This window comes from Phascolarctos cinereus, unplaced genomic scaffold (assembly GCF_003287225.1).
Source record: "Phascolarctos cinereus isolate Bilbo 61053 unplaced genomic scaffold, phaCin_HiC Scaffold_726;HRSCAF=1367, whole genome shotgun sequence".
NCBI lineage: Eukaryota > Metazoa > Chordata > Mammalia > Diprotodontia > Phascolarctidae > Phascolarctos > Phascolarctos cinereus.
Window position 1 is genome coordinate 378870568 of NW_027556098.1, and position 12308 is coordinate 378882875.

The 12308-nt window shown below is 38.6% G+C and overlaps 1 protein-coding gene across 4 annotated transcripts in view; it reads left to right on the plus strand.

Annotated features, from left to right (window-relative positions):
- Positions 1-12308, plus strand: part of USP48 (ubiquitin specific peptidase 48) — a 55332-nt gene that overhangs the window by 20210 nt on the left and 22814 nt on the right. The window contains exons 6-13 of one of the 4 annotated variants that reach the window (XM_020973117.2): positions 41-149; positions 863-996; positions 1941-2023; positions 3223-3402; positions 5102-5230; positions 6587-6736; positions 10593-10790; positions 12059-12173. In XM_020973117.2, the coding sequence (XP_020828776.1) occupies positions 41-149; positions 863-996; positions 1941-2023; positions 3223-3402; positions 5102-5230; positions 6587-6736; positions 10593-10790; positions 12059-12173 (1098 nt within the window). Of the gene's footprint in view, positions 1-40; positions 150-862; positions 997-1940; positions 2024-3222; positions 3403-5101; positions 5231-6586; positions 6754-10592; positions 10791-12058; positions 12174-12308 lie in introns of those variants that run through there. The other 3 variants (XM_020973119.2, XM_020973118.2, XM_020973120.2) reach the window with 3 other exon arrangements.

Consider the following 12308-nt stretch of genomic DNA (forward strand, 5'->3'; position numbering starts at 1 on the left):
TAATTGGCTTTCTCTTTTATTTATGTTCTGTTTATTTTAGCTGTAACCAGTGTGGTCGTGAGTCTAAGCTTTTATCAAAATTTTATGAACTGGAGTTAAATATCCAAGGGCACAAGCAGTTAACAGATTGCATCACTGAATTTCTCAAGGTACTGAAAACCAAGCAAATTATGCAGCTTGCTGCTTTAAAAACAAAGCCAGCAGATGCTGTTTGTATTTAATCAGCTTTAGTGGTGTGATCTCATACATTTCCATTTTTCCCTTCAGTGAAAATGTGTTGATATATAGTATTTAGGACTTAATAACTCTTGAGTTATTAAGGCTTTCATAAAATGGCTGTTCTGAATAGATTTTGTGTCTGAAAATGACTCCTGAGTTGATTAGGGATTAGTTGCTCTGGAAACTTGAACTTTTTTACTTATGCACTTGATGGTATTTGAAAGTAATGCTTCAGATATGTGTGTGTATGTGCTACTCAGTGTTGTTGAGTGGGGAAAAAAAACAGTGGCAGAGGGACCATAGAATCAGACCAATTGAACAGACCGTGCAGAAGAACGTACAGCATTTGTGATTAAGCAGATTACTCCCCTCGGTTTATTTACCTGTGTACTGCTGGGAATTTTGAATCCCATTGCATTTCTGTAAACTAAGCTCATTGTTGAGCTCTCCTATAGGGCTTTTCTGCACATCGCTGTTTTCTTCTCCGTTCTGTCAGGGTTTGGCAATAGTTTAAATGAAAGATTTGTTTTAAGAACAAATTCTATTAAAGCATATCTAATAATGTGTTCACATGGTTTGATATTTACTTGAAATTATCCAGCATTCTCATTTTTGTTTGGTAATCTTTTTTTACTCTGGTCAGGAAGAAAAATTAGAAGGAGACAATCGATACTTTTGTGAAAACTGTCAGAGTAAACAGAATGCAACGAGGAAGATCCGACTACTCAGTCTTCCCTGTACACTTAATTTACAGCTAATGCGTTTTGTGTTTGACAGGTCAGTACCTACATATGTATCTTAATTGATATAGATAGGCAGATTTTAAACTTTAAATTGACCTCATTGAAATGTGAGGAAATGACTCCAATTTAAATCCTTGCATGTGAAGGAATTTTCAGACTGATACAGGTTTTGGACACTAGCACCTTTATGATTTGATATCCCAGAATTATTAATCTGCTGAGTATGGAACATAACATAGGCTGTACTCATAGGCTTCTCTTCAAATAGTGAGATGATTCTTAGGCAAAGAGGAGAAAAGTTAGTAACTTCGACAAGGGCAAGTGCAGCAAAGTTAAAATGGGAACCTGAAGCTCAAGACTAGCATCCTATAGGCACTGGAAGCAGTGCCATTCATGCGGCGCCCTCAGATTCAGACTTAATTATATTCCACTTGCATGGAGTATAATCTCCTTTTCCTTAAAATTCAGGACAGTAGCTTTTGAAAAGTTTGCTTTTAACCATCTTTATTGGACTGCATCTAAATCTGTGATGGAAGAGATAGTAGTGCATGTTTTTGACCTTGTGACTGAATATCTAAGTATTATGAGGAGAATGTGGTATTTGGAGTAAGTCCTTTGATCCACACAATTTGATCTGACCATTCACAATGGCATGTTTTTGCGAAATAGCATTTTGATGACATTGTCAGGAGGCAGATTTCAACTGTGTAAGGAGCTATATCCTGAAAACCTGAGCTGCCTGAAAGAGGAGAGAGAATGATTTCCCCATTTTTAGGTAGTCTAGACTACCATGCCTAGGGTATTGGAGGGTGGATAACTGGGATGTTAGCTGAGATACCAGCACATTGAATGGTGCTAAGTTTAAGAGAGTGTGACAAGGGAAATAAATCTGGCATAGCCCAGAAAAACAGTGAAGGGGCAGAGCATGTTTTCTGACTTACGTCAAGTAAAAATGTCATTGATTTTGTTTTTGAGTAGACAAACGGGACATAAGAAAAAACTGAATACCTACATTGGTTTCTCAGAACTTTTGGATATGGAACCTTACATGGAGCATAAAGGTAATTTTTACATTCGTGGTAATTATGAGAATTTTCAATCTGGCCGTGGCCAGAGTGGAAGGCTTTCAGACAAGCCTTTCAGAGTGAGGAAGTGGATGGAGTTGGCTTTTGGTGTCAGGATGATCTGGGTTGGGTCCTCACTCCCACAGATTTTTAAAGCATACAAATTGGGTAATCAGTATTTCCTGAGTCTCAAGAACAGGCTCATTTAGTCACTTATTTTTATTGGGACCCAATAATTGGCATCTCCTTCAAATTATGACATTAAGGGTTATTCAAACCATGGTATAGCCCATTGGTCCTTCTGAAAATTTAGGTTCCCACCCTGTGCAGCCTTGGAAACTAAGAAATTTGGACTATCTCAATGCTTTAGTTATGGCTTACAAAAAGTAGTCTGGCTAGAGTCCAAGGTTTCCCTGTGACTTTGTCCATCATTATGATTCTTTTGAGTACTCCAGAGTCCTCCAGGAAAGTTCCTTATTTCAGACCTATTTCTCTTTGGGAGAGATTCTGTACTGAGAACTCTGTTCACCCAGTTCACTTCCCCTAGGCTGTAAGGTGGAATATAGCAGATTGTTATATATTCAGCCATTTTCATCTATGCAGATATGTTACCCCAGTCCCTTGTATATGATTGGCTTATAGCTTTCTTTTTTGCATACAATGTATTTTTCTACTGTATAAATCTGTTGTCCGATTATAATTTACTTGGAAACCTTTTATCGTTTTTCAGTGTTCTAGCAATATTTATGTACTCTGTTTTTAACTGTATTGCACTGAAGCTAACACAGTATATTGCCACACTAAAGCATCATTTGCTATTAATGTTCAAAAGTGTTCTTTTTTTGTTTGCTTTTTTGTTTTTGCTTTTAGGCAGTTGGGGTTAAGTGACTCGCTCAGGGTCACACAGCTAGTAAGTGTCAAGTGTTTGGTCTAAAGCTGAATTTGAACTTGGGGTCCTCCTGACTTCAGGGCCGGTGCTCTATCCACTGTGCCACCTAGCTGCCCCAAAAGTATTGTTTTTATAGCTTATTGAATTGAGCTTTCTCAAGCCTTAATCTAATTAAAATTCTAAACAATTAGAATTCCCCCCCCCCCCCCCGTACACATAGCTGATTGTCCAAAGGTTGAAATTTGGAATGTAAGAATGTATGCAAGTGAGGCAGAGTTGTTGTTATTTAATTTCTGTTTACTTTTAGAAGGCATCTATGTATACGAACTCAGTGCTGTCCTCATACACCGAGGCGTAAGTGCATATTCTGGCCACTACATTGCTCACGTGAAGGATCCTCAGACTGGAGAATGGTATAAATTCAATGATGAAGACATAGAAAAGATGGAGGGAAAGAAATTACAACTAGGGATTGAGGAAGATCTAGGTAAAACCTTTAAGTTGTGAGTGCCCTTTTAAAATACACCTTTTCTTCCCTTGAAATGTTCAGCAGTAACCAGTTATTAAATAACACGAAGTTATTTGTCCTTGAGCAAGTGTAATCAGACCATTTCTACCCTTGGTAGAAGCTGGATGGGGTCACGTTCTTGCATTAGGCGGGTCCTTTCCTTTCTGTTTGCATATTTTCAGGACGAGTTCAGAAGAACTGATGTTCAAGTACTGTGCATATCTTTCTGTGCTTCGTTACATCCACGTACTATAATTTAAGACGTTCTTTCTTAGTTTGGCGTCTACTTTGTTTCCAGTTCTTTGCTGCCACAGAAAACGTTGCCATAAATATTATAGGCTGTACACTTTCTCCTGTGACCTCATTCAGGGAGTAGACATCTACTGGTACAGTTTTCCCTGTGAAAAGGGTACGGATGTTCTAGTCACTTGATTGGCATAATTTCCAGTTGCTTTCTAAAATGGCTGTACTGATCAGCAGCTCTACTGGTAATTTACCAGTTCCTAACTTCCCCATCACTTCTTCAACATTGATAATTATGTTGTCATCTTTGGCAGTTTGCAGAATGTGAAATTCTCTTTGTGATTTGGAGCATCCTTTCACTGGCAGTTAAGTTAATGCTTTAAAGTTCTTTGGGAACTGTTTGTTCATATCTTTGAATTATCTGTTGAAGGATTTTTTGATCTTTTTAAAACCTTTTACAACTAGATTTATCTCTGCCTGTTATGTGTGTATGTATATATACATACACATCTGTTAAGGGTTTAGCTAGCATACAAGATAGCCAATCGACTTCAACTATGTGCAGAAGATTTTTGTGTCATGTAGTAAGTTCCTATTTTGTTAAGGATACATCTGTCCATCAGCTATTAAAAAATACATGATTTGCATTTTATCTATGCATCTTTCCCCTTCCTGTTAGGTTTCATTGAAGAGTGGCCTGCTATAGTTCAATGAATGGTGCATTTCATCTCACCTCAGTATCTTTGCTAGGACTGACACCATGCCTATTTTTCACCTCAGAATCTTTCATTTTTCATGAAGACCCACTTCAGAGCCCCCCCCCCCCAATTTTCTCATCCATTACATCATGCCCTCTAATTGTTAGTGTGGTCTCTCCTTCCTCAGATAAGCTTATATTTCTATAGCTCTTCCTAGAGTAGAAAGGAAGCTTATAGGAACAGGGATATCGCTTGGTATCTCTAGCACTAAACACAGTGCCTGTAATAGATTCTTTTTTTTTTTTGAGGCTTTTGGGGTTAAGTGACTTGCCCAGGGTCACAGCTAGTGTCAAGTGTCTGCTCTGAGACCGGATTTTCTATTTTTGTTTATTCTTGTTTGTTGAACTTATCCTTTCTGAGTAGATTCTAGAATCTGAAAATTAAAAACTGAACGAATGTTTTTGCATGTAAAGTTTCAGATTACTTTGAAACGAAGCAGCTGTCACATTATTTTAGCCTCCTTTTGCCTGATGGGTTAGTTTTACATCTGGAAAAAGGAAAATTTTTAAAAATTCATATTGGAACAAGAAATCTGTTGTCTGCTTCACACTGTGACCCTGAGTTGTTACTCAGACCCATTGAGCCTGTGTAGGTGTGTTGGCAGGTTAGCCCCCCATGAGTGCATCTTTCCCCAAAGCATAGCTGTTTTTAATCTTGTTGTTGTTTATGTGCCTTAGCAGAGCCTTCCAAGTCACAGACCCGTAAGCCTAAGTGTGGGAAAGGAACGCACTGCTCTAGAAATGCCTACATGTTGGTGTATCGATTACAGACCCAAGAGAAGTCTTCTTTGACAGTTCAGGTACCAGGTAAGCAAGTGAGCAGCAGACACTCCGAAGGGGAAGCTTCACTTCTCAAAGAGAAGTGAAAGAACTCTGCTTCCATGTGTGGCCGGGTTCAGTGAGGTGAAGTCACACGAAGTTTCTGGTGCATCGTGTGGGTGATCACCTGATCCCTTCAGTTACCTCGTTCCAGCATCATCATGGGGACATTTTGATAAGCATTTGATTAAGATTTTGGTTGCTCGTTTAAAACATGCTCATCAGCTTGAAGATAAGTAGGAAAAGAGGCTTTGGACAAAGAGCTCCTGTGAAGCTTATTTCTCCGAGTGGCAAAGATGCTTAGGGTCAGCTGGGTAAGAACAAATGATGAACATAGGGATTCTCTTATACTGAGATGTTTTTCTCCTTTCACAGAGAAAGGTCTGTGTTGTGGTCTGTTACTGAGCTCAATAGAGGCAGCTGTTTGGATTGTGCTCTACCTGGAGTTGAGGAGACCTAAATTCAAGTCTGTGTACAGACACTTGTAGCTGTGAGAATTGGGCCAGTCGTATAACTTCTGAGCCTCATCTTTCTTCTGTAAAATAGGGATGAAACTAGCATGTAACTTGATAGGTTTGTTGTATCTAGACTAGTTTGCAGGCCCTAAGCCCTACATGAATGATGGTTATCATCATTATCATCATAACAGTATTAGATGATCTTGTAGTCCCTGTTTCAAAGGGTGACATAAATGCTAGTTGCTGTTTGTTGTGTGTTTGACACCTTGAATAACACCTTTACTCAGTTATAAAGGTATATGTTCTAGGGTTTTCCTTGGAACAAATGTAACTTCATGCAAGTAGAATTCCCCTGTTAGATTGGTTTGTTGAACTTAACATGTATTTATATTAATGAAACTTGACTGAGCGTGCATTTACCTAGGACTAGATGAAGAAAGTCTCGATAATAGGAAGATGTTTAATATCAGATGTTCTGCCACATCCCTTTGAGAAAGCTAGTCCATCAGTCAGTTCAGGACTCGTTGTGGCTGCTGGGTAAAGCACTTACTTGACCGTAAGAGTCCTACTGTTGCTCCTCTTAGGTGGTTGTGGATGAGGGCACACATCAGGAGGTGGTTGCAGTTTCTGCTGTGTCGTCCTTGCTAGTGGAAGAAGTTTGACCTCATTTGCACATGTATCTGTTCCTGGCTCTAGAGCTCTTGATTAAAAGGGAAGACACATAGCAGAAAGATTGGGTTCAGTATAGCCCTTTTTGTTGGTACAACGCAGTGAACTCTGGGTAAACTCTGAAATAATGACCTGGGTAAAAGTAATGCCCTATTAGTAAGAGTTTTACAGGAAACCATCTTGGAATGTGATTATTTTCCCTTTTTCTCTTGAATAGCTTTTCTTCAAGAGCTGGTAGACCGTGATAACTCCAAGTTTGAGGAGTGGTGTGTAGAAATGGCCGAAATGCGTAAACAAAGTGTGGACAAAGGCAAAGCCAAACACGAAGAGGTGAAGGAACTCTACCAAAGGTTACCTGCTGGAGCTGGTCTGTAAGATCTTCTGGTAGTGCCCTGTAGTCATTCATTGCTATGAGAACTGCTGTCTGTAGATGTGCTATAGATCTTCCTGCTGTAGGATAAAGCTAGCGATGTCCTTGAAGAGTATAGTCACCACCTTTAAACTTTAGTGCTGCAGACTAGTTTTTTCTTTGTTTTTCTTCCACTAAATGCCATTAACTAAAAAGACACCCCCAGATGTCATTCTTGATCTGTAAAATTTTCCAATTTGAGATTCTGGGGGTTTAAGTTGTTTTCCATACAGATGCATCAGCGTTAAATGCGTTTTTACACCATTAGAAGGAAACACTTGAAACAGTGTATACTGTGTCAAGAACACATAAAGGTACACTTAAAATACTTCACTGAAGCTTTCAGCTTCGTTTCAGATCTTGTTTTTTCCCAGGCGTATACAGTCATGATCCTGATGTCACACAGCTTAGCTTCAGATCAGCTTCTAGAAAAGTTGTATAAAGTTGAACTGTTTTTGTTCAGGCAAACTTCAGTGATTTGGTAAAGACAGTGGGGCTCCCAATTAATTGTTTTGGCATAAAATAGAGGTGGGAATGAAATGCAAGAAGTTACCACCTATTTCAAGAATGTGATTTTTCTCCTTTCTGCAACACAGACCCCAGGTTTTAGTATTCAGCTTCTAATATATTAGCTTCTAATAGTTTTTGAAGCTAATAATAGAAATTCCATAATGTTCAACCTTAAGCAGTCTGGTCCCAGCCCGTTCTCTGCCCTTTTATGTTGTTGGCAGTGTGTGCCAGAATTTGTGCCTAGTGAACCTAGTATACTTCAGTTTTCATCTGTGTTTTGCTACCCTTCTTCATGATGAACAGGCTGCCTGTATGGAAGCAATTCAAAACGCCACTGCAGGTCTGATAGGGCAGAAGGTCTGATTCCGTTCTCACGATCCTGCTGTATAGAAACGGGAGCCAGTTGAAAGGCATCCTGGTAATCTCAGTAATGCCTTTTTAGGCCTACAGAGCATTTATCCTGAAAGCGACCCTGAGAGATCCAAACAGGAGTCCTTGTTTGTGTGATGACATAGATAGGGAAACTGAGACTTGATGGTTATAACTTGACTGAGATCTTCGCAGTATCAGTACAAGCCCAGGTCTTAGTGACTGCCAAGTCCAAGGCTCTTAGTATCATTTTTTTTCTCCTTCAGTTGATATGTATTTATTCATTTTGTAGTTGGGAATTTGGAGTCAGGAGGATTTGTGTTTGAATCCTGACTCTGCATGTCTACTTCCTTGGAGACCCTAGGAGCAGTCATTTAACAAAGAGTCTTTGTTAAATGTACCCACCCCAATGAAATTGAACTGACTTATATCTCTTCCATTTCTAAATCTGATCTGTTGATGGAGCTGACCCCTAATATCTTGAGTATATGGAATGACTGGTTTCATCCCAAAAAAAGTGTTTTACTTTATTTTGGAAAGAGTTGGAATGTTTCTCAAGCATTCTAGTTTTAATAAACTCCACAAATGGCTAATTTTGGATTATAATATTTAGTTTCTTGATCTTAAAATAAATACCTATTAGTGAATCTGATTAACCGAAATTACTATCTAAAATTAGTTTTGTTTTTGAACTCTAAGCATATTGTGCTAATACTATAAAGGAAAAATAAGTAAAATGTGCTTGTTACTGTGTTTTGGAAAACTTTGTCCATCTTGTTTTTCTTTCTTAACTCTTGAATATTGAGGCTTGTTCAGAGTAATATTGTTGCTGATTTTTTGTTTACTACCTATGCTCCTATCATGCTCCTTTCCCTTCCCTGGCCGAATGCGGTGGGTCTCCAGGAGAGGCACTTGAACTACAAATACAGAGTTAAAGTATTTTCTTGGAGCCTGCCAGCCATTCCTCATTTTGTGTGTAGAACACACAAGTTTTGTGGGAGGGGCCGGGGACACAATGCCTCATTACAACCAAATCTTACTTGCCTTTATTGCTATACCTTGCAAGGGGCTTCAGAGGTGCAGGATGTAACCTTTGGGCTTTGCCAGAAATAGATGGAAAAAAACCTTAGAATATGAACTAATTTGAAAGGGCAATAAGTGACCCTGGCACAACTATATACATTGTCTATCTTCTAGGCATCATTTATTAAGTGCAGAGTCCTAGAATTTATGCTAATCCCAGTCTGGAAAATCAGGTGAAAATTGTGGTGCCTGGTTCTGTAGCCTGTCTTAAGATATTCCATTAACCCAGGTTTCCTTTTTTCTTTACCCATCCGTCATCAAATGTGTGAATGTGTTGATCTGAAGGAAACTGTAGGCTGTTGTTTCTCTCTTTATGCCCTGTATCCATCTTTTCTCCTGAAACATGGGGAGAGATGAGAGCAACCTCTGTTGCCTTGATGCTTACATCATTTTTTTTAAACCAGACTATATAATGGGCCTTTTTATTTGCACTTAATATTGACTAGGCATCAAATCAATGAGAGTAATAGATTTTTGTGCTTAATTTATTCAAATCAGGCCTTTTTAAAAGGCCAACTATATTGTTCATACTCATGTTGCGTCTTGAGGTCTCCTTTATATTTTATGGAATGTATAAATATTAACTTTTCTATATCTCTTTTCTTTCAAAACCGCTCAAAATGCTTCCCATATCTTATCTCTTATTCAGCAGCATCCCTGTGAGGTAGGTAGTGGGCAGGTATTATTACCTTCATTTTGCAGATAACCTGGAGCACCTTGATTTGAGTTTAGTGACTTGCTAAAAGGGGTCATGGCTTGGCCTGGGAAGGCCTTGGCTTAGACGATTTCTACAAACTCCCAGCACAGTGCTCCTCCCTGCTGCCTGAGTGCCCGCCATTCCCCAGAGGCAGGACGCCTTATATTTGGTATACAATACTTGTGTGTATCATTAGTAGTACATCTAGAGACCCGAAATTTTGTTAGAAAGAAAATATTCAGATGTTAAATATACTAAAATTTATGTACTAAAAGATACTGAACTTTAAATGGAAAGACCACCCAAATGAAGACTCAGGGAGAATAGCCCTGGGAGGCGAAAGCTCAGCTCTCAGTTGGACCTCCTTAGAAAATTTAATCTGCTTTCCTTTCACATGTCATATTTATAATTCACTGGCTAAGTTATTTAAATTCCATAAGATTTTCCATTTTACTTGCTTAGAACTAAGTCTGAAATCTGCACTACATAATTTTCTTGTGATAGAAACCCTTTGTCTTCTTGAATCATGTACTTGTTTTTGTTTTAGTGCTCTAAAATTTGGCTTTCTTTAATGAAAGTAAATTAGCAAAGCCTTATTTGTTTTGGTGGCTACCTAATTTAATAAGTATAGGAAAAACACACTGCTCACTTTCAAAAATTGGTTTCACAGTATCTTGAATGGGGGAAAAGGGTTATGTCAGTGAAATAAGTGGGCAAAAAAGCCTGCTGGCTGCATAAATTCTTAAATTGATCCTATTTGTTGGTTATTAGCATCAGCTGTAGAGCAGGTCCTTTAATTCAAATATTCAGACTGTACAGTAGATGGGGTTTGGGCCTGGGCAAGTTAGCAGGGTTTTCTCATGTGAGCACTCTACTGAAAACTTGTAGCTCTGATCCAAGTTCTGCCCTGGTAATAAGCAAGACACTTCTCTGGGGTTAATAATACCAGCCTCTCTCCTCTGGTGCTGCAATTTTGTTATAACATGTATTGAGCTGTCATAACTAAAGCTGTGTAGGTCTAAATGTGGTCATGGAAGAGCTGTGTTTTCTAATTTGCCCCATGTAATGGGAATTTTGTCATAAATTTATCTGAATGCAGAACTTCTATGGTAGTGGTAAAATACATGGGCTGTTTCTTGTGTGCGTTTTCCTCAGAGCCATATGAGTTTGTCTCACTTGAATGGCTACAGAAGTGGTTAGATGAATCCACCCCAACAAAGCCCATTGATAACCATGCCTGCCTGTGTGCCCATGACAAGCTGCATCCTGACAAAATATCAATCATGAAGAGAATCTCGGAATATGCAGCTGACATTTTCTACAGTCGCTATGGAGGGGGACCCCGGCTTAATGGTAATCTGAAACTTCTGCGGTCTCCTTCTGAAACCTATCTTTAGCCTTGCTAATTCAGCCTATGCGCTCATTTTTTTATTTGTGACCATTAGAATTGATGTTGGCCTTTTCCATTGCACCATCTAGAGCTTGCCAAGCAAATTGATAGATTAGTGTGAAGAGGAGAGAATTTTATCGATGTAAGAAGACAGTTAATTTTAAGGACTTGGAGTTCAGTAACTGTCTATATGCAGATGTTGCTATTTATATTTATAATGTCAGCCTGGTTTTTGGGAAGTACATTGTTAGTTACTAGAGATAGCATTCTTCAAAGCAGAAGAGCTGAAATACTTTGTCAGTATTTGTAATTTGAGCCTGGGTTTTATTCTGAATGATTGTTTCCTCCTAGTCTCTGAACTTTGGAGCTTTCCTGGGCTGTGTATGGTTTGTGTGGTATTCTAGCTGTTTTGCTTTGAGGTTTATTAAGAACTGCAGGTTGCATGGATAAACCACTTGTCAGCATTCTTACTTGGAAGTTTAATAGCTGGTCTCAATTTTTAACGATTATTTACAGATAAATGTTTACATAGTGCCAGTTACTGATGTTGCTTTCAGAGATCATTCTGTGTTTGTAATGAGAGAGATGTACTTCTCCTTTTGGGGAAGTCCATGCACACTATTTCAGTTGCCAGTGATTTCAGTGGTGTTCATTGATCTCCATCCCTACCATACTATAGTAGAAAATTTTCCTGAGTTAGTTTGGTCCCTTTAATGCCAAAATTTCTCCTCCTGTAGTTAATTATTTAGTGATGAACATTTTCTACCCTTAGGTACAGCAGCCATTTATAAAAGCCTTTCTAGCATGGTATGAAGCCTCCATTCACATAGCACACAGAATGTGATAGCCTATATGACATAAAGCATTTGAAGGAAGTACACTTTAAAACACAAAATAGACATTGTTGGATATCACTTGCACATAAGATATTTAATGCATAATTCTTCAGTATACCCTGTGTCTTTTTTCTTTACAGCCAAAGCTTTGAAATGTTTCACAAGGTCCTTCTTCTTCCCTGTTCCCTATTCCCATTAAAATGAAAAGCAGAGAGTATGTTCAGTAATTTTGAATGCATCAACTGAAGTGCAGTGGTTTACAAAGGAAACAAATTATGTTGAAATTTTTTCCCATTGAAGTTCACAGACCCCTTGAAATGTATCCTTAGGTCAAGAAGTAGCATTTCTTTATTGGCTTACTGTTTTTTTGTTGGGGTTTTTTTTTTGACCCATAGTTAAAGCCCTTTGTAAAGACTGTGTGGTGGAGCGTTGTCGGGTATTGCGGTTGAAGAACCAATTAAACGAAGATTATAAGATTGTTACGAATTTGCTGAAAACTGCCGTGAAGGGGTGCGTAATAGTTCTTCCTAAACCAACATGTTACAAATAGTAAAGAATTCTCTCTTCTGAACCATGACTTCATTCATAGGTATCCCAAGGTGTTTTATGCTAGGTGCTAAGATAAATCTCAGGGAAAAGTGAGCT